Source organism: Schistocerca americana, chromosome 6 (assembly GCF_021461395.2).
Source record: "Schistocerca americana isolate TAMUIC-IGC-003095 chromosome 6, iqSchAmer2.1, whole genome shotgun sequence".
In the NCBI taxonomy this organism is placed as follows: Eukaryota; Metazoa; Arthropoda; class Insecta; order Orthoptera; family Acrididae; genus Schistocerca; species Schistocerca americana.
Genome location: NC_060124.1, coordinates 61,357,171 through 61,380,633, shown reverse-complemented (window position 1 = coordinate 61,380,633; position 23,463 = coordinate 61,357,171). Strand labels below are relative to the sequence as shown.

The following is a 23,463-nucleotide window of genomic DNA, read 5'->3' as shown; positions in this document are numbered from 1 at the left end:
ACATGAATTCCATCCAAAAGAAAAATTAAGAGATTGAAAAGTTAGTGGCACCTAATGCGATGGGATTTACATATGTGAGCTTGGTCAGGAGTTGGAGTCGAATACCTCGTGCTTTCTACTGATTCTTTCTCATCCAGACTTAGAAAATACAATTAGCTAAAGAACTACTGTTTGATACCAGGAATATAAATTTTGTCCAGAATTTAAATCAGTGGAATATAGACTAATAAATGTATGCTGTAGCTGTTAGAAACCAATGGAGTGAGGTCGCCTCTGACCGCTGCCCAACCCACTACCTTTTTCATCTCCTCCTTCACTCTATTCCGCCCTACATCTATAATCGCATCTCCCCCTCCATAAATACTCGGCAAATCACCATACGGTCCATGGCAGTGGATGCCTTTTACCGCTGCTGGTGATTCTCTTTTCTGTCCCACTCGAAAATGGAGCGAGGGAAAAACGACCGTCTACATGCTTCCGTAGGAACCCTAATTTTATCTTACCTGGCCTTCGAGGTTCTTAGCGAGATGTATGCTGGTACTGGTAGGATCTTTGTACAGTTTGTCGCAAATTCCGACTTCCTAAACTTTATCAATAGTGATTGGCAAAAACAGCTCCGCCTTAAGGTCTAAGCAATACAAGCGGCCGCCTGAGGTATCAAGCTGAAGGCGGCGCCAGGGACGCTACAGGGTGTATCATAATTAGTAACGAAAATTCACCCTCTAAAAGTGTACGATAAGAGATGTAAGAACTTTCTTTTAAACGTAGGTCAACAACGAGCTGTTTGCCAGATGAATGTGAATGTGTAGATGCGAGTTATCAGTGACTCCAGTGCGAAGTATTGTCCTAGGTAGAACAAATGTATTAGAAATGTAAAATTTTTGATTAAGTCCTGCCGCGTGGGTTTAGCCGAGCGGTCTCAGGCGCTGCAGTCATGGACTGTGCGGTTGGTCCCGGCGGAGGTTCGAGTCCTCCCTCGGGCATGGGTGTGTGTGTTTGTCCTTAGGATAATTTAGATTAAGTAGTGTGTAAGCTTAGGGACTGATGGCCTTAGCAGTTAAGTCACATAAGATTTCACACTGATTTGAACATTTTGATTAAGTCCCCAGCTAAATGGGCTGAAATTTTACCCGTAGTCTAGCTTAACAAGAAACACTACACTGCTTCAACATGTTACATATTACTCTTACATTTCCTGTAGACTCCTACCTATCGAAGAAAGTGTTCGACGAACCAGCCTTGCATTTCGATGAGACAGATGCACTCTTCTTTCCAGTAAGTTACGAATACTTTTCATCACACCCGGATCATCTAGCTACAGTTCGCTGTACCACTTTCTCAAACGTTTCAATTGGAGGGAAGTGCACTACAGTTTCCAGATGTCACCATAAACCAGACGCAAACCCCTGCATTTGGTGGTTCTTAATTCAAACAGTTTCGTTTCCGGCGATCGGAATTAGGGAAGGGATGGTTAACAGAGAGGACACTCTTCGTACGAAATCTGACCGTTCTGCCTAAACTAAGATGTCTCTTTTCGTTACAAACATTATAGTCCTCAGTTCTTCAGCATAAGTGAATAGGTTGCTTGGAAGGAGAAGAGTTCATACCATTTGCTTTGTTTATTGAAATCTTAAGTAACACACTACCTAACAATTGGTCGACTATTAATTGCAGTTAAATACATTTCCGTTGAAGCTTACTATTACTGTGGCTTCAGTAATAGCTCCAGTACGTGTCCTGCATTTTCTTTTAAAATTCCGATTGGTCACCAATTGGCAACACTGTGAAAATCAAAAATCAAAAATGTTTTACTCCCAACGTTTAGCTACTCCTTCCAGACACTTTTCCACATAGTCGCTGCTCCGACTTAGACATTTGGTGTAGCGTTGTACCAACTTTATAAAACCCTTGCCATATAAGGCAGCCGCCTGTGCTTTCTGCCATTCTATGCGCCGCTCTAGAGCTCAGTGTCTGTCCCAAAATACTGTCCTCATAGCCTGCGTTTAGTGTGAGCAAAGAGAGGGAGCCAACTTCGGGCTCTATGGTGGGTGATCAAACACTTTCCATCGGAAACAGTGCAGAGGCAGTGTGCGGCTAAGCACTGTTTTGAATGAGGACAAAGCCCTTTGACAACATTCCTCTTTACTTGTTCTGAATTGCTCTTCGAAAACTATTTTCTAGAATAGCCTGTTCCACTTCCTGAACAACATTATCAGCTGAAACTCGCTTCCTTCCCCGACGACCTGCACTATGAATTTCTGTACGCCCTGCTTCAGAGTTCCTGGATCACTGCCACACTTTGCTGTCACACGTGACAGTTACATTATGCGGGCTACATAAATTCAGGCGGAATCCCTGAATGACAGCTCGCACTTCACATTTGGTGGGAGATTACCATTCTAGGCATCTTTACTTCCTCACTGCAAGCTCAGAACCGAAAAGTGCAACGTGGTGCAATCGATGGGCATTTTAGAGACACTGCACAACACATCTGCTAGAGAAAAAAAGCCCACGTATAATACAGCTTGCAAAAGAATATTATTGGCTAGCAATGAGAATAGTGATTTGTCCACTCCTTTCGTGCGTAATGATGCGCTCCGTTCGGGAGTAAAATGATGAATTACTCGCTGTTACATGCCATTCGATGGAAAACTACCAAACTCATATTTTATCAACATTTACAAACTGCAATATTTTTTTGTCGCAACTAGAGTAATACGACCATTCGAAACTTGAACTATGGTAGCACTTGGGCACTGTTGAACGGAACAACGAGACAGTGCCACCTTCTGGGACATGTGCGCCGAGCTCTGATTGATCCAAAGAATCAGCTACATGTAAGAAGTGTCATTAACGATAAACGAAACCGATGGTTATTCATCAACAATTTATTTCATGCAACTAGAGGTTTTTTTTCTTAATACCATAAAATTAGACAGACGCAGAACTGCCCTGTGTTCTGTGAGAACTGTAAGCAAAACATCTCTACTGTCCTGTCCTGGAAAGTGAATCGCTTGAAGTTCGAGGTTTTAAGTAACGCAGAGAGAAGCGAAATTTTCGTGATTAGTTACGAGGATTACTTGGAAAGTTAGGTGCAATGGTCGTGAAATGGAAACGACATGAAAATCCTATGAAGCTTTGCACAGATGTGTTGGGCAGTGTTTCTAGTATGCCTGCCGATCACCTCACATAGCTCTTTTCAGTTCTCAGCGACACAGGAGCATGTAAAGATTCCTAGAGCAACAGTGCCTCACGCCAAATATGGGTGCCCGCAGAGAGGTTTCACTTGATTTCATGCAACCCCACATAACGTACCTGTCATGCATTTACTTCATCATGACAATTATTGGCAACAATGAGGACACCCCTGGAGTATTCTCAATGGGAAGTGTTTGATCACCTACCATACAGGACGGGCATGGCTCCCTCTGATATTCATCTGTGCTGACATGAACCACCAGCTATGGAGACAACATTTTCACACAAACAACGAACTGTAGACCACAAGAGAAACCTAAAGAAAATGGCATAGCCCATTGACGATCTAGCGGTATTCGTTTTCTGAATTTAGAGGCGAAAGTTCCAAAAATCCATTATGATTTACAATAATTTTAATTTAACGTTTATTTTTCGGTCTCTGATGCACATGTTTATTGCATTACCAGTAGTTTGGATCTCCATGGATCATCCTTAGTTCTATGTAGTTGCATCATACCCCGTCGTGACTGAATCGGAGCCACACATCAGAATACAGTATTCTGACGTGGGGTTCTGATACAGACATCACCCAGATATACAGATCTGAAGATGATCCAGGGAGATCGAAATTAGTCATACTGTAAAAAATATGTGCGAAAGGTCTTGGTGCAGTGGTATCACCGGTTCCCGTCAGATCACCGAAGTTAAGCGCTGTTGTGCTGGGCTAGTACCTGGATGAATGAACATCCGGTCTGCCAATTGCTCCTGGCAAGTGGACTGCACTCAGCCCTTGTGAGGCAAACTGAGGAGCTACTTGACTAAGAAGTAGCGGCTCCGGTCTCGTAAACTGGCATACGGCCGGGAGAGCGAAGTGCTGACCACATGTCCCCTCACATTCGCATCCAGTGATGCCTGTGGGCTGAGAATGACACGGCGGCCGGTCGGTACCGTTGGTCCTTCATGGTACGTTCGGGTGAAGTTAAGTGTTTTTGAAAAATATGTACAAGAAATTCTGAAAAATGGACAGTACTTTAAAATTGTTTTAAATGTCAGTGCAGCTGATAGTGAAAATCCATGGCGAGTTGAGTTGGTCGAAGTTTGGCCTAACAATAGTCCATCATATGTCTGCATGGCTGGTTTGGCTGGTTTCGAGGTACAAGCGACACAAGCCGCCACTTGGGGTGAAAAGCTGACAGGGTAGTCAGGCGCCTCTCAACTGTAAGATTTATATACAGGACATATCAGAATTAGTAGCACCTGCTTGGAGAGTGAAGCAGAGCGGGGCGCCCAAGTGCAAGATTTGCAATCAGTGCGCGGCACAATAAATTGGTAGACCGAAAGGGGTAGAGCAGTGATTAGCACAATGGACTCACATTCGGGAGGTCGACGGTTCAAACCCGCGTCCGGCCACTTTGATTTATGTTTTCCTTTAAAACGAGACTGCCACATTCTTTCTCCACCCTTCCTTAATCGCAGCTGGAGCTCCGTCTCTACTGACCTCGATGTCGATGGAATGTTGAAAAATAATATTCTTCTGGAAAGGAGTGAAAGCGTACAAGGGAAAATGGCAAAGCGGGGGGGGGGGGGGGGGGCGGGTTGTGAGGGGTGCGAAATGGTAAGTCGCTTGAATGGAAAAATATTTTCGAACCGGCCATGGCTCCATGACAAGTTAGCGATAAAAGCGCTGCATCACACGATGCAGAGGTTACGTGGAGCGTCCACTTCCATTGCCAAAGCAGTCTGAACGACGAAAGACGAAGGTGCCAGATAGGGCTGATAGAAGACATAGTGAAAACCCAACGAACAGCGGTACGTTTCGTCACGCGATCGTTAAGTCGTCCCTAGTGTGATACAGAGCTGCTCAACAAACTCCAGTGACAGACGTTATAAGACAGGCGTTGCGCGTCACGGAGGAATTTCGAGTGAACACTTTCCTGGAAGAGTCGGCCAACATATTACTTCCTCCCACATGTTCGGAAACTCCCGTTGAAAACTTGTAGGACTTGGAGAGGAAACGTCGCCTTTCCGTGTTTGAAAACAACTTAGTTGCAACGTGTTAGTCATAGTGGAGGGTGCTTACGTCGGATCGGCTGATGTCATTTGACGCCCATCCTACCTCTCTGATCTGGTTCGAGCCGGATTCAAGTGTGTGTAAGTGTTGGAGAAACACGGTTGTGTACACGTTTCCGGAACCCACTGACATAATCCTTTTGCATGCCGAAGCTCAAGGTAGTGGAAGAGCTGCTCGTCGCCTTTATCAAGATCGTTATCCACAACTTCTGGCTTCATAGCATACCGTTTTCACCACATTTATGCAACGGCTTCGAGAAAGATGCATCTTTGCCGTCAGCAGGCGGGACTGTGGTGCTCCAAGAAGACGCCACACACCCGAATTAGAGGAGGTCATACTGTACCATGTTTCTTATTTGTTTCTTTGGTTATTAAGGAGTGAAACGGTAAAACAAGCGATGAAATGGGTGACGCCAAATAAATTACTTGCTAAAAGTGATCGATTTACCATCATGTTTTCAAATGGTTGTAAGACGGAAACGATATGTTGACGGACGTGGTTTTCAGTTCAATGTATTACTTTCCTAGTCCTCTCTACAAGTCCTCGATGTTTGTCACGGGTATTTCAGAACAGCCCATACATCTCACGTAATGATCACGAAGCGAAATTAGAGCAATACAGTAGTTTGCCGACAATCATTCTTCCAGAGTACGATTCGCCAGTGGAGTGGGGTAGGGATGATCAGTTAGCGGTACCAGAACTACCCTCCGCCACACACCATTAGGTGGCTTGCTCAGTGTGCTGTAGATGCAGCTGTGGATGGTGTACCGCCAGACAGTCACAGGAGCTCACTAACGAAGTATCGTGACGGGGTTAGTGGAGGCAGTCAAAAAGAGGGGTTGCGGGAAGCCGTCAAACGGCATTTTTGCTGCTCGACAACGACCCAGCTCATTCTGCGCAGTTTCACTTACCCATGCTGCTTCTTTTGGCTATGAGATTGTGTTATGTCAGGCATTTCCAGAATGTTGACAAGTTGATTTTTGTGGTTAAACGTTTCTTCAACAGCAAAAATGCAGGCTACTACTGCCGTGGCCACTGCCTAGTTATCCGTCGGGAAATATACGTCGCGTTGAAGATCGGATATGTCGAATAGGACTACCATCATCTCCAAGTTTCAAGGTCGCAGATCGATTTTTCAAGGTGATAATTAAAACAGAATGACTAGACCTTGCATACAGGGTGAACATTATTGAAACCGACGGACTGCAGGGACGGTTTCCTGATTGGATGTGGAGAAAGAACGGTCCCATGAAGATATGTCCGGAAATGTAACGTTGCCACGACAGATGGCGCTGATGATTGACAGTTGCTCTGACTACGTTCCGTGTGTTCCTTGAGTGTTGCAGGCGGTGTGATTGACGTAGTGTACTGTAAGCAGCAGAATCGTTAGGTATTCATGTCGGGAACAAGCTGAGGTGGTGTTTGTGCACGACATGGAAACGGTCGAGAGACAGCACGGCCATACCTAAACAAGTACCTCCACAGACACCAGGAACGTCACACAACATTTCAGGCCCTTTTTGGGCGTTAGTGTGAGCATGGGTCCTTTCAAACAGACGGACTGTGCGTACACCAGGTTTGGAAGATCGGGTTCTACAGAACATTGAGACGAATCCTAGTAGCAGCTCCAGGCAAGTGATCCGCCAATATGGTGTAAACCAAAGTACGATGATACGTAACATGCATGACAATCGCTCAGTCCTTATCATTTGAAATCGCAGGCAGGCAACTTTGAACATCTGCCGGCCGGTGTGGCCGAGCGGTTCTAGGCGCTTCAGTCTGGAAACGCGCGAGCGCTACGGTCGCAGGTTCGAATCCTGCCTCGGCCATGGATGTGTGTGATGTCCCTGAGTTAGTTAGGTTTAAGCAGTTCTAAGTTCTAGGCGACTGATGACCTCAGATGTTAAGTCCCATAGAGCTCAGAGCCATTTGAACCATTTTGAACATCTGTTGTGACGTGCAGGTCTGTTCCGGGACGATTTACTGTCGTTGCACGCACACCGTCCATTTCCGGACACATGTTCGTAGAACCTTTACTCCTCCGCTTCCAGTCAGGAAACCGTCTCTGCAATTTGTCCGTTTTATTAATGTTCAGTCTGGATAGTGGTATAGTCCAGAGGCACAGCGGAGGTTGCAGTCGCCCGTCGTTCCCTTGGCGTGCAAGGGTGCGTGACCGTCCTTTCGCCATTTTTTTCTGCCTTCTTTTGCCAGCAACCGTTACGTGATCACGCGGTCTCCAGCCAATTCCGCGGAGGTTAATGAAATGTTTGCCTGCTCGGCCAGTGAGAACACCAGCTACAGCGGGGAGAAAGAAGGAAGTTGCGTCGCTTTTAATTGGAACCCATTGTGCGGGCAGGAGATTGCGCGGCTTGGCTTGGCTTGTGCGGACACTTGGCGGCTGGACTGAGGTTTCGCCACGCCCCCTCCAGGGCAGCAGCTGTGTGGGTGGGCCGTCACGCAGGCCCCTGCTTTCCGCTTCCTACCCTTCCCAGATGGCTGCGTTCATAGTGACACCTACAACAGTCGCCAGATGTCGCGCCAGAGGTTAACCGAAACATCGGTCAACTTCTCGGTCAAGTGATTGCGATGTCTTCCATCAGGTTTTGGTGGAATCAAGGAGGCTAGCAGCCTATTATACCCTATACACTGAGGTGACAAACGTCATAGGATAGCTTCTAATATCGCCCGAAATAGTGCAGCAACTAGACGTGGCATGGATTCAACAAGTCGTTGGAAGTCCCATGCAGATATACTGCCTCTAGAGCAACCGTAATTGCGAAAGTTTTTCCGGTGCAGAATTTTGGGCAAGAAATAAACCTCTCGTTCATGTCTCATAAATGTTCGATTTGATTCATGTTGGGCGATCTGGTTAGCCAAATCATTCGCTCGAACTCGCCAGAACGTTCTTCAAACTGATCGCGAACAATTGGGCCCCGGTGACATGGCATATTGTCATCCACAAAAATGCCATCGTTGTTTGGGAACACGTAGACCATGAATGGCTGCAAATGGACTACAGGCAGCCGAACATGACCATTTCCAGTCAATGATCGTTTCAGCTGGACCACAGGAGCCAGTCAGATACATGTAAACAAGGTCCAAACCATTATGGAGCCATCGCCAGCTTGCACAGAGCCTTGTTGACAGCTTGGTTCCATTGCTTTCTGGGATTGCGCCACACTCGAACTCTATCATCAGTTCTTACGAACTGAAATCGGGATTTATCTGACAAGACCACGGTTTTCCAGTCATCTAGAGTTCCACCGATATGGTCAAGAGCCCAAGAGAGGCACTGCAGGCGATGTCGTCCTGTTAGCAAAGACACATGCGTTGGTCACCTACTGCCACAGCCTATCACCAACATATTTTGCCACACTGACCTAACGGATACGTTCGTCTACAGTCCTCATTGATCTTTGCGTTAATTTCGCGCAGTGTTGCTTGTCTGTTATCACTGCCAAATATACAAAAATGCCGCTGTTCTCGGTCGCTAAGTGAAGGCTGTCGGCAACCGAGTTGTCCGTGGTGAGAGGTAATGTCTGGAATTTAGTATTCTCGGCATCCTCTTGGCCTTGCGGATCACAGCACACTGAATTCCCAACGGTTTTCAAAATGGAAGGCTCCATGCATCTAGCTCCGGCTACCACTCCGCGTTCTGAGTCTGTTGATTCCGTCGTGCGCCCATAATCAAGTCGGGAACGGGAATGTTTTCACGTGAATCACCGAAGTACAAAAGACAGTTTCACCAATGCACTGCCCTTTTATACCTCTTGCTGCGATACTATAGCAATCTGCTTATGTGCATATCACTATCCCATTGATTTTTGTCACCTCAGTTCATATATATCTCGAAAAGAAGCCACCGGGTACTGTAGACTTGTCCTCGGTTACTGTAGTAAGCAGAAAAGTTTTACGAACGTGTGAGGTGAAGAAGGATATGTTGTATTACAGATTCGTGGTGACTTTGAAAAGTGAGATTCCGAACATTCTGCACAACCTACTTCAATTAAACTTCAGTGACTGTTATTCAGTATTTATGTTTGAAAGATAAATACAAATTTTAGAATAAGAGACTTCCAATACGCAAAGCACTGAAGAATGGAAACGCATCCGCTACATTTGCAGACCACCTCATATAAAAGAATCACCACCGTACTGGGATAAAAACCAGCAGTAAGCAACAACACTAATTTGCAGACTACTAATGCCTACCTACCACAGCCACAGATCCATTACAGTAACTTTAAGTAGTAAAATTGACATGTCACATTTCTCACTTGAACGCAGAATTTTTTGACGTTATAATGTAGACCTAAAATTTCCGAAACAGGTTTTTCCTGCATGACATGTTGCATCTTAAGTATAGGCATGTAGCTGAAATGGCGAGACAGCCACAGAACATACACATAACGTTAAACTAATTATTATTGAAGTTCTAATTTTTCGAAACTGATGGCTTTCCAATGAAGTAACAATTTCAGACCATGTACTATTCTCCCAAACCAAGTTGACAATCGCCGCGTTGGGTAATGGGAGCGACCGCAAAGGCCTTTCCCATTTACTATTCCTCCCATCACTCACAGAGCCGAGTGACAACATCGTCTGCACGAATAGTAGACCAATTCCGAATCATATCCTGGTTTCCATCTTTCTCATCCTCATCTTGCACTAAACTTAAAAATTTCATAGGGAACGTCGGCCGATTCGATCGGTCGAAACAAACTGATACATACTTTAGCGACTGCAGTCTGAAGCCTGCACTTTGCGGCGACGAGATCGGTTGCACTGATAAAGCGCACTTGCTAGAATACCGATTTGGAAAGATCATCCAATGTCGATCAGCGGCGGGGTCCACCGTTGTCGGTGTCACTGTGACTGCAGACTTTGCGATTTTGACAGCTGTGGCACATATCCGACGAGGCGAAGCCTGAACGGTGCAACAGGCGGTGTGCATAAAGTGACTTTTTTAAGTGTTTTGTGTTAATTGCATATCTCTGAACGTTTGTTAAAGAAAATAAAGGCAGACTGTATTTTAACTTAAGTTCAGTCTTGATCACAACACTTATGTCTCAATAGCATAGGTGACCGGTTTCGGTTATATTTATATAACCATCTTCAGACCTGTGAATTAATTTTAGAAAATACTAGAGACCAATCTTAAAATGAAATGAAAAGTGTCTAATGACGACAAAATTTTAATAAGATAAAATAAAACTTATTATACCCATGGCTTCCTTGGAGGATGGTAGGCGCAGCTGCCCTCAGCTGCTACGAAGTCAACTGATGGTTATAAGTGCTGAGCATGAGCTTAAATATGCAGAGTCTCCGCCTACTTCCTCTCACACTACTTCACAACTGCCAATCAGCGTTCATAATATGACGCTATCGTCAAAGTATAAAAGTACGAAATACACTAATAACATAAAATTGATTCGTTTAAAATGTCAGATTAACAGATAGTTAGTATATGTAAAACTTGTTTATATTTTAGATAAAAATGGTAAACTACGATGCGTAATAGCTGTGCCCTCCATGGGCAACCTTAATACTATTACAGTGTCAGTTAAATCAAAGATGTAAAAGTCCTTGGAGTTGTGGTATATATCGATTATACCGAGTCGCATACATCACACTTGCATCTTTGATGGATGTTACAAAATCGTCTTACTTTAACTGTAGTTTTCATAGTGACATTCTTTATAACAGTAGGGTATCAGCCAAGGGTACGTTCCGCGTTATGTATGTCTGAATAACTGATGAGACCGCTGATTAAATATTTAGAACTCATCGATCTAATAGTTTTTATAATAATCAATCTCAATTTAATAAAAAATTTTATATGTCGTATAGCATATTTTTCATACATAGCTTTTGCCATGGGTATAACTAATCTTATATTTTAAAACAAAAGAGTAGCTGCATCTTTCGTCAAAAAGGTCGTAAAAATATTTTTCGCCTCTGCATATTTAAGCTCATGATCAGCACTTATAACCATCAGATGACTTCGTAGCAGCTGAGGAGAGCTCCGCCTACCATCCCCCAAGGAAGCCATGGGTATAATAAGTTTTATTTTATCTTGTTAAAATTTTCGCCGTCATTAGACACTTTTCATTTTATTTTAAGATTGGTCTCTAGTATTTTCTAAAATTAATTCACAGGTCTGAAGATGGTTATATAAATATAACCGAAACCGGTCACCTATGTTATTGAGACATAAGTGTTGTGATCACGGCTGAACTTTAGTTAAAATATAATACTTTATTGAGTACTGTTCCAAAAATGTTTACCAAAATTGTAAAAGGCAGACTGTCCCAAACTGCTCAGTTTTTCACATCAGTGAAATTGAACACTGCATGTGGATAACAGTCAATATCTTGTTGCTCCAAACTGTGCAATTCTAAGACGCTTCGATTCGTTAGTATTCTGTCCTCATTGTACACTGCGTGATAAAAATATTAAGTACACAACAGAAGAGGAGGAGCTGAAACGAAATTTTACCGTCTGAGACATTATTTGATGTTACTAATTTAATTATAACATAGAGTTAAATTCATAAAGGACTTGGCAGTATGAGCCCATTTATCAGTATGTAGTTAACACGGACCAGTAACAACATTTGTCGGCCAGAGTGCCTCACAAGAGGATACGACAGCTTTATGGCACCCTTACGAACCAAATCATTGCATGCATCGAGGCCAGACGGGTTGTAACCTCACACTGGAAGTCAGCTCATACAGTCAAGTTCTTTGTTAATCTGACTCGGTTTTTTAATCGGTGAAATAACGCCACATTCCGTCTCAAGCCGTGAAAATTCATTTCTTTTCTCCGCCCTGGGTGCTTCACTTCTTTACTCAAGTAGCGTACGAGCTGTGACTATAAAATGACGGCATTAATGCTGTCACGTAGTAAGTACGTATTTGCCAAAGATTACCTGCGAAGCGCGAAGATTGAGAATCGAATGCGCCGTCAGTGTGGCCGTAGCCTTCGTTTGCGTAAGAGATGTTATTTTGTTTTACCCGAAAAAGATAAGCGTAATACTCCTGAGAGGGCAACGAATTGTGAAGTTTCACATGGTACTTGGAAAAACTGCTACTGAAACCTACATTTTAGAAAAAGAAGTGTACAGCGAAGACTGTTTCTCACGTACGCGAGTCTTTGAGTGGTTCAAGCATTTGCAAAATGGCCGAAAAGACGTTGAAGATGAGTCATGCCTGAGACGCCCTTCGAAATCAGAAACGGAAGAAAATATCGAAAAAGTAGTTAATTGAATCGATCTGACTGTCGGTTGAGTATCTGATCGATTACTGTAGATGTAGAAATTGACAAACAATGCGTAAGGAGAATTTTACACAGTCAGTTTAACACGAGAAAAGTGTGTACGAAACTGGAGCCGATAATTCCCACGATAAAAAAAAAAAAAGAGAGAGAGAGAGCGTGAAAATGTTTGCACCGATACTTTGAACTTTGAATACCAATGAAAATTATTCTAATTTCTTGGAAAAAGTGATAAAAGTGACAAATCTTGGTTCTTTATTTATGATTCAGAAACTTGGGTCAATCCGTGCATTGGAAGGGCGCAACTTCACCGAGAGCGAAAAAAACTCGAATCAGCAAATCAAGACAGAAAGCGATGATGACTGTATTTATCAATATTCATGAAATTGTGTATCTTCTCTTGGTTTCTGAAGATGAAACTGTTAATCGACATTATTATTTGGGTTCAACTCCGTGAGAAAACAAGAAGAAAGCAGCCCGAATTGTGGAAGAAGAAGTCATGGCTTCTGCATCAAGACAACTCCCCGGCTCATGCCGCGTTGCCTGTTAAGATGTTTCCAGCGAAGTACAGCATCCCTTTGTAAGACCACCCACCTTATTCGCCTGACCTACCGCCATGTGACTGTTATCTATTCACCAATGTCAAACCTGCCTTAAAAGGATTAAAATTTCAGTCCATTGAAGCAGTAAAGGAAAAAGCGACACTCGTCGATCAGGGAGCTCACAGAGAAAGACTTCCAGCACTGTCTCTATCAATGCAAAATTCGCAGGGGGCGTTTTAGGGATAGAGGAGGTCAGCGTATTGAGGGTGATAATAACTAAATATGTGTGTTTTTTAAATAAAATGTTCTACTTCAATAATCCCTTTATTTTATAGCCACATCGCGTACCCTTAAGGAGAGCTACCATTGATTACATGAAATGAAAATTTTGTCCACATTTTTAAACATTTTCTTACGGTTGTCCAATGGCGATACTTTCCTTTAGAGATAGCACCGTCGCCGAACAATCTTACGCGGTTGCTGATGGTTTGATAAATCGTTTGTGTATGTTAAGAACATTGTTGCACTTCCTTTCGTTTCCGATGAACACACGATGTCCAGTTTAAAGTACGAGTTTCCATTGGTCAAATACTAATGGAGCCTGTCACACATATACGAAGATACTTCTTATGATCATATTTCAATTATTAGTCGGTGATGCGGTACAGGAGGCCAAATCATCTTCTCCGATTCCCTTCAAGGGCTTTTGATAGACTGCAACAGCGCGCAGAAGCCTCATTGTTCTGCCCAAAATTGAGCACATAGTAAGCTCTTCCCAGTTGTTAGGGTAATTCTGATTTACTCTTATCTTCATTAAACAGAAGACTGTACTTAGCTAAATTCAGAAAAAAACAGAACATCTTTGACGACTAGAGATGGGACGTTCATATTCACAGAACATGTACATTAGTATGTTCTGCAGAAACGAATAGCATTTGAACCATGTCGGCCGCCGGGTTCAAGGTCAACACCGATATCGCGGCGCAACACCACCTACCTGTAAAATGTGCTTGCTGCTCTCGTTGTCGCTATAAACCGAACGTAATGGATCAGTGTCACTTGAGCAGAGGTGCAGGATGTCTCGCAGACGTATGCGCAAACAGTGGCGTCAGATCAGTGAATTTGAAAGAGGGCGCATTATCGGCATAAGAGAATGTGATGCAGCCATCCGAGAAATTGCTGCTCGTCTGGGACGAAATGTTTTGGCAGTGCAACGGGTGTGCACAGGATGGTCCACGGAAGGTCGTAGGACAATACGAGATGGGTCAGGTCGCACCTCCCAGACCAATTCCCGATACGTTCGACACTTCACCCGAATGGCCTTGCAAGTCAGATCTGCGTCCTCCTCCGGTCTGGCACAACATTGGAACAGTGTAACACATCATACGCTATCAGAGTGACAGTCCGTCGCCGTTTATTACGGCATGGGCTACGTACGCATCGTCCACTTCTCCGGCTACCTTTCTGGAATGTGCAGAAACATGCTAGATGGCAATGGTGTATGGAATGGCGCAACTGGAGACAGAAATGGTACCAGATAATGTTTTCGGTCGCATTTAGGTTCCGTTTGTTTGAAAATGACAGCCGCATTTGGGTTCGCCGCAGACAATTTTGAGCGGCATCACAGTGACTGCATTCGGACAAGACATATAGCACCAGCTCAAGGCCTTATGGTGTGGGGTGCTACTGGGTACAAATTACAGTTGTTGCGTGTCCAGGGAACTGTGACCAGTGTGACCTTCGTAAATGACATCCTGCGACCTGATTCCATACCTTTTCTGCACAACAACGCAGACGCCATTTTTCAACAAGACAATGCACAACCACATGTTGCTGCATGAACAAGTGCCTTCTCGGTGTCAAAGGATGTCAGTCTTTTACCCTGACCCGCCAGATCACCAGACTTGTCGCCAATCGAAAATGTGTGGGATACAGTGAAACGACGGATACAGGACTGTCACCCAACGCCAACCACCACAGGTGAATGCAGCATGGGTGGTTATACCGAAGGACTCCATTTACGCCTTATACGCGCCGATTCCATCACGCATGGAATAAGTTATCAGGGACCATGGTGGACTCTATGCCTACTGGGCAAAAAAAAAAAAAAAAAAAAAAAAATGGTTCAAATGGCTCTGAGCACTATGGGACTTAACATCTATGGTCATCAGTCCCCTAGAACTTAGAACTACTTAAACCTAACTAACCTAAGGACATCACACACATCCATGGCCGAGGCAGGATTCGAACCTGCGACCGTAGCAGTCGTGCGGCTCCGGACTGAGCGCCTAGAACCGCTAGACCACCGCGGCCGGCACTGGGCAACAGAACACAAGTTGAAACAAGGTGACTGAGATGCTAATCATTTCTTTGAACATGTCCTGTGAATATGAACGTCCTATCTCTGGTCGTTCAAGGTGTTCTGTTTTTCTCTGAACATGACTGTGTTTCCTACGCTAAAAAAAGTACCAATAACAAGATTTTCGTTAAAAATGCTTGTCATGAGAGTGGTACAAACAGTCTTTTGAGCAGTTTATTTCAGCGATTGATGACAAGCAGTCTTTACGGCAGGATGCTACTATACGTAGGATCAGAAAATTTAATCAGCCTCATTCAGAACCTCTGTGGGTGTTCTTAGTGTAGTTTTTCGCCAGTGGTTGCACCTTCATGACCTCAGTGGTGTTCTAAAATTGATCCTGTATCGGCTGAATAGTCAACTTGTCTGATTGTTCTGCACCGTCAGCTCAAGCCTGAGAGGCCAGCAGAGTATTAGTAACTCTGCTTTCAAAAACCGATACTAATGGCCTTTATACGTCGTGTTACGAAGTCTTTGCATCAAACTTTAGAGATGACGGAACATATAATGGAAAATAACTTTTGTTAGAGACGAAATGTATGACAAAGCTTCTAGGTGGCACTAGCTGTTTTCTTACTGAATTCGCCGGCTCTCAGATGACGGCATATCAGCGAACCAGCTGTACTTACTAACCATGTGTGCTACATCTGCATACTACTTACCCCCGTAAACGTATAGTGATTTTTTACAAGAATGAGTGTCCCCAAGCGGAGAAAGAAGCAAATCATGAACTCGGCCGATTCCTTTTCAGGCGGAGCAGATGACCGGCCGGCAGCTCGTGGTCTGGCGGTCGCGTTCTCGCTTCCCAAGCACGGGGTCCCGAGCTTCATTCCCGGCGGGATCAGGGATTTTCACCCGCCTCGAGATGACTGGGTGTTTGTGCTGTCATCATCATTCCTGAAAATGGCGCGATTAGACTGAGCAAAAGTTGGGAATTTGTACGGGCGCTGATAACCACGCAGTTGAGCGCCCCACAACCCAAACATCATTATCAGATGACAGGGTTGTAGGCAACACATACTGCATACACACTCTGCAGAGTGCCTACATTCTGCCGCCTCTCAGGTGCATACCAATCATAAAAGACGCCTAGTGTCCACTGAAAGTGTCAGCAAATACCCTGTATCTAACAAAAATCGTTCCCCGTGACGTAAACTATCACCGCTAGAGGTTTGATGTACATCCTGTACATAATTTCTTTGAGGTAAATCACATAATAATTTCGTTACGGACGGTCTCAGATTAAGACTAACGCAATGCGTTCTGTTAGCTAGAAATTCTTCAGTTCATTTACAAAATCTGGTTAGTTAACCTGTTAGCACTTATTCTGTTTACTAGAGAACGCTGCAGAACAGTCAGCGGTGGGTTTTATGAACGAACAGGTCGCACTGAGTTCCCTACGACTGCTCTTCGCACAATGATTCTAGATTCGAAGGCATCTGCTCAGTCCCCAAAGAGTCAGCCTACAAATTATTTTCCATTTGCTAACATCTTTCCGACAATGGTGTGCGTGGAATTCTTCGCCACGCTCCGAATCGTGAGGTACTAACTCGTTTTTTATTCACTAGTTTTCTTTGAATCATTCCCGAGATGTGTTGAGATATTTCTACACTACTAGCTCGTCTCTGACTTTGTCCAGATTGAGCAAGTGATTATTTTCTGCTGTATACCAAGAGAATATATACCTGTACATTAATTTTTTTTTCATTGATAACGTATTTCACTTCCCTAGTAGAGCTCTACTTAAAGTGTACTAATACAATTTTTGTTGTTGTGATTTCAGGTGTTGTAGTCCAACCACCAAGCTCCAAGGACTTCTCTTATTATTGGTTCGTATCTCATAACTGATTCATTCATATTTAAGACATTAAAATTTATGGTCTGTTTTAAAGTCATACTTTTGTGGCGGCGTTCGTAGCGACAAACAATTCGCTGTAGAAACGGCTTACGAAGTCACCGCCACACTTTTAATAGCGGGCCGACCGGTCCGCTGGAACAGTGAACAGAAAGATGAAAACCCAAACACAGATTAAATAAAAGTCGGTACTTATCTTTATTAACGAAGATACAGAAACAGTAGTGAACTCCGTGTCTACAGAAATCTGTCTAGTTCGAGTCGGAGTGGCTAGGTCAGCGTCGGCTGACGACAAACAACAACTCTGCTGCGATGAACACACAACTGACTAGCAAGTACACAATTCGGTGGCGAGTATACAACTGAGCGGCGAATACAGAACTGTCCTAGCGCTCGCGACTCCAGCGCTTAAGAACCCAGAAGCCAGCGGTGGCGCGCGCAGACTTGCGGCGATTTCCTGTCTCGCTGGCGCTGCTTATGCGGACGGCGTCCGGACTTTGATGCTGCCAACCTTTTGGCAGCGGGCTCGGGTGGCATTACTGGCTAGGATATAACACATACGGTGTACCTTCGTAGTGTAGTACAGTGGTTGGAGAAGTGTGTTGTTGTAATACAGCAATTAAGACCAAGAATAAGTGAAAATGGTGCACCACATCTCCCCCCCCCCCCCCTCCTGGCCATTCTCGCCCCGGTCGTACCGTCGTAACGTAGACTCGAAGATTCTTGGTATTATTTTTTAGATTGATTCATTCACCTATAAGTGCCTAACGTAAGTTAAATAATTCCTTCAACATATAAAGCCTACTACTCAACTTTTCACTGAACGTGTGCACTACGTGCTGCGGTAAGTGACACCCAAATGTAGCTTGTCCAGTAAATTATACAACAGAACGCATTGCCGACATTTAATCATACCAATGGTATTATGTTAATAAAATATGATGAGTTAGTTTGCTGTTCTGTCTTCAATGTGTTTTTTTTATGTTTCAGTTCATCCTCGGATTTTCATATGAGGTTGACGGCCAGGCGCTTTTCTTCCGAAATGATTTATCGAAGCAAAGTCCTGGAGACGGTAAGAACCTCACTTACTTCAAATATTATAGCCTATAGATGGTAGACAGTTGAATCAATCACTGCTTCACTGAATAGTAAAGACTCACATTGTTACAATGAAATATGAATTAGACTTATGAAGGACGGTATATCATATATTACATGCAACCATTTTTCAGATAATCTTCAATAGGTCTACCCATTACTGAAAATACTTTATACAACGACGAAGGCAAGAACCGACTAATTTCCTTTATTTAAGAGTTTTCGTAAGTCTTTAAGGAGGTATCATGCAAGAAAAAAAAGAAAGGAAGGAAGATCAGAGTTTAAATTCCCGTTGACAAAGACATCATTAGAGATGCACATGTAACACATTAGTAACTTCTTATTGAACGTTACTTCGCCGGTATTTTTCAGGACAGAACAGGTATTTAATGTTCGTGTCATTTTCAAGATGCAGAGAACATTTGTTTGTCAAAACACATTGTTTTCATACATTTCAGCAGCACTTGGCAATGTATCACAAGAAGACCCTTTTAACAAATAATCTGTATTCTAATGGTATTCGCCGTAGCATAAAGCTCTCTCTGTAGTTTATCTTGCATTCAGATTTTATAGTCACTACATAGTTTTGAGTGTAAGTTGTCATATCTTAAGAATAATGAGAAATGTATCTAATAAAATAAACACACCTTATTATTTTTTTGGGGCCATGTAGTAAACTGGAAATCATGGAGCATGAGCTATTTACCATGTTTCAGGTTACAATGATTATACGTAGGATCAACCGAAATACTGGTGTATATATGTTCTTTCACATGCGTAATGTGTCGGCCGTTTTTTTCTCGAACAAGAGAAATGTGTGCTTGGAGTTGAAGACAGCACTTTACAGTACTGTTCTGTAAAAGAGAACAGATGTACAATGTTCACGCATAATGGTAAATAGAATAATAATTGTAAGTCTTTATAGCCCTTCTCCACCGTCAGAATGCAAAAGAATAAGCATCAAGGATGTTTCGGACGTATGTGAAGTGCTTGCAAAACGCAATGATGTTCTTCCAGGCAGCCACACTTCGCTTGGTCGTGTAATACCTGTGCAGTGTGCTACTATAGAGTTGATTATGCAAGTAAAATTATTGGAGACCGTGAAACACAGTGCTGGTACACATTCCACTCCCCGTGAATAGCACGAAGAGCTTATCCCCATATTCGATAAACAGATCACCACGATTTATCGAAACATAAACGCTTCAAGATACAGTAGATGTGTTTAGGACTAAATTTAGTGAACTGGAACCGCGGGCGACTACTTCGATTTGATGTTCACCTGTTTTGTTTAACGTTGTCTTGTGGAAAATTCTTGCATTTGATTCAGGAACAACTTTTAATTTTTTTGTTTTGTGTTTGTTTGCAGGCACTCGACTGTCGCGCCAAGCCCAAACAGATCTCACCGTTCGGACGATAATTGATTGGTTGCAAGGCAGATATACCAATCCTGCAAGAAGAGGAGGTAAGATTACGTAACACCCCTCTGAGTTATTTTCCCACTTGTTACTTGCCGTACTTTTATTTACTTTATGTGATTTTTCTTAGTTCAAGTTAAACGAAAGTTTCTCTGCATCCCAAAGCGGCCTGTGACTAATTTATGGACGGTTCTGTAATCCACTTGTATTATTACATGGGACAACACTGTAATTTCACTCAGTTAGGTGCTGATTCAACAACATAATAACTTCAGATTAGAGTTTAGCTCTAAAGATATTATACACTGTCCAGTCACATTAATGTGACCACGGCCTATGTTCGGCGTCAATGTGAAGTAACCACTCATAGACCGCAAGTGGCAGCGCTAGCAGGGGATGGTATACAAAGTGTGCCGGGGGACGCGGGAAACACTGTAGTTGTTGTCACAATGTAGAAAAAGGCATGATCGTCGGCATTCGGGCCAAAGGTACAAGCATTTCCAAAATGGCTAAATTTCGGGACTGTTCGTATGCTGCGAACGCAAACCTTGCCTTTCGAGGGCATTGTCCCCACACATGTTTTATCTGCTAGGAAACTATACTCCATATAATTTTACATATAAGACATTCTCCAGTCCCACGTCAGCTCCCAAATGCCTTATCTGCGAAATGTGAAAAAGAATGAAAGAATTGGCAAGGTGCGAGAACTCGTGCATTGAGGGTTCCGTACAAACTTAGTCATGTATACAGACAGTTCATCCATTCCGGAAATAGCGGATCACGACGATTTTTGTCTGTTATTGACATTAATACTGGCAAGATCCCAGGGTTTCCAAAGTTTTCGAGAATGATTTAATTTCAAATTTTAAAAGACATTCCTTCGATGGAAAGAGTACAGTGATTAGTGTAAAATATTCAAATTCAGAACAATCGTCTTGATAGCAAGTGATGTTTATATTGGTTTGAGTTCCGTGTTCTTGTGGACCTTACTCCACCAACAGCAACCAGCCGCCATCGTGGTGCCCAAGGCCTGAAGACTGAATTATAAACAGAAACCGGTTGCCAACCAAAATGAACATCAGCTTCGATCAAGGCCGTTTTACTGGATTTTAATTTTTTACTTTCAAGTTTGAATCTGGATTACAAATGACAGAAAAAATATTTTTTTTCTTATGATATACTTACATATTAACAATTTTCTGTTCCTTTTTCTTTATTTGTACAGCGAAACCTTTCTTCTTGTTAATTTTCGCGATTGTATGGCAAGAGGAAGTGCCCTTCAGGTTTTAATGAGTGAGTTTTCATCAAAATAAATGACATAAATGGCTGTATCTTTTGACTGCAAAGACATAGAAGCTAATGTTTGTTATACCACAGAAGTACCATACACCTTAGTGTGCGACATAAATTTCAACTTGACACATCTAACCGTTTCCGAAAAAAAGGGGTCTCAACAGACGGACGGACAGACAGACAGCCTGATAACAAATGACAAAACTTTTTTTGTGTGTGATACATTTACAGAGTTAACAGTTTTCGGATTTCTACGTTTGTTTGTAACATGAAACATTTCTTCTTGCCAAATTTCTATTTCATGGTTCTAGACCAACTGAAAGTACTCTAGGTTTTGATGAGTGAGTTTGCTAGTATCAAAATATGTCACATAGATGGCCATCCCTTCTGAGTGCATTGACTTAGAAGCTTCACTTTTCCTACATGGCCAACGTACTGTATACCTTAATAACTGACATAAATTTCAACTTGATACGTCCATCTGTTCCTGAGAAAAAGGGTTTTGAACAGTCGGATAGGCAGACAGGCTATAAGGGTTTCGTTTCTACCGAGTGAGGTACGGAAACTTAAAAAAACAAGTTCAATGTCCCGTGAACGATAAGGTCATTGGAGAGTTCGGATTGAGGAAAGGATGGAGAAAGACATCAGTGATGTCCATTTCAAAGGAACTATCCCAGTATTTACGTTAAACGATTTAGAGAAATAGCGGAAAACCTAAATCTGGGTAACCTGACTGGAATTTGCACCACCGTCGTCCGAAATACACTCCTGGAAATTGAAATAAGAACACCGTGAATTCATTGTCCCAGGAAGGGGAAACTTTATTGACACATTCCTGGGGTCAGATACATCACATGATCACACTGACAGAACCACAGGCACATAGACACAGGCAACAGAGCATGCACAATGTCGGCACTAGTACAGTGTATATCCACCTTTCGCAGCAATGCAGGCTGCTATTCTCCCATGGAGACGATCGTAGAGATGCTGGATGTAGTCCTGTGGAACGGCTTGCCATGCCATTTCCACCTGGCGTCTCAGTTGGACCAGCGTTCGTGCTGGACGTGCAGACCGCGTGAGACGACGCTTCATCCAGTCCCAAACATGCTCAATGGGGGACAGATCCGGAGATCTTGCTGGCCAGGGTAGTTGACTTACACCTTCTAGAGCACGTTGGGTGGCACGGGATACATGCGGACGTGCATTGTCCTGTTGGAACAGCAAGTTCCCTTGCCGGTCTAGGAATGGTAGAACGATGGGTTCGATGACGGTTTGGATGTACCGTGCACTATTCAGTGTCCCCTCGACGATCACCAGTGGTGTACGGCCAGTGTAGGAGATCGCTCCCCACACCATGATGCCGGGTGTTGGCCCTGTGCGCCTCGGTCGTATGCAGTCCTGATTGTGGCGCTCACCTGCACGGCGCCAAACACGCATACGACCATCATTGGCACCAAGGCAGAAGCGACTCTCATCGCTGAAGACGACACGTCTCCATTCGTCCCTCCATTCACGCCTGTCGCGACACCACTGGAGGCGGGCTGCACGATGTTGGGGCGTGAGCGGAAGACGGCCTAACGGTGTGCGGGACCGTAGCCCAGCTTCATGGAGACGGTTGCGAATGGTCCTCGCCGATACCCCAGGAGCAACAGTGTCCCTAATTTGCTGGGAAGTGGCGGTGCGGTCCCCTACGGCACTGCCTAGGATCCTACGGTCTTGGCGTGCATCCGTGCGTCGCTGCGGTCCGGTCCCAGGTCGACGGGCACGTGCACCTTCCGCCGACCATTGGCGACAACATCGATGTACTGCGGAGACCTCACGCCCCACGTGTTGAGCAATTCGGCGGTACGTCCACCCGGCCTGCCGCATGCCCACTATACGCCCTCGCTCAAAGTCCGTCAACTGCACATACGGTTCACGTCCACGCTGTCGCGGCATGCTACCAGTGTTAAAGACTGCGATGGAGCTCCGTATGCCACGGCAAACTGGCTGACACTGACGGCGGCGGTGCACAAATGCTGCGCAGCTAGCGCCATTCGACGGCCAACACCGCGGTTCCTGGTGTGTCCGCTGTGCCGTGCGTGTGATCATTGCTTGTACAGCCCTCTCGCAGTGTCCGGAACAAGTATGGTGGGTCTGACACACCGGTGTCAATGTGTTCTTTTTTCCATTTCCAGGAGTGTACAATTGCAGTGGTAAGCACTGCTTCACTTCACTCGGTACGAAGTACACTGCCTACAAATATATGAACGAACTAGATCAAGTACGGTACGGTACTTGGTGGAAATGAATGAAAGTGCGAGGTGTTCCAGTCACGTGTAGAAAGTTGTACTTTACACGGCGAGAGGTCAGCG

The 23,463-nt window shown here is 44.0% G+C and overlaps 1 protein-coding gene across 1 annotated transcript in view; it reads left to right on the top strand.

Moving 5' to 3' along the window:
- The window catches only part of LOC124619691, a 180,800-nt gene that overhangs the window by 103,468 nt on the left and 53,869 nt on the right, over positions 1-23,463 (top strand). The window contains exons 2-4 of the mRNA XM_047146242.1: positions 17,226-17,271; positions 18,288-18,369; positions 19,765-19,860. Coding sequence (XP_047002198.1) covers positions 17,226-17,271; positions 18,288-18,369; positions 19,765-19,860 — 224 coding nt within the window. The remainder of the gene's footprint in view (positions 1-17,225; positions 17,272-18,287; positions 18,370-19,764; positions 19,861-23,463) is intronic.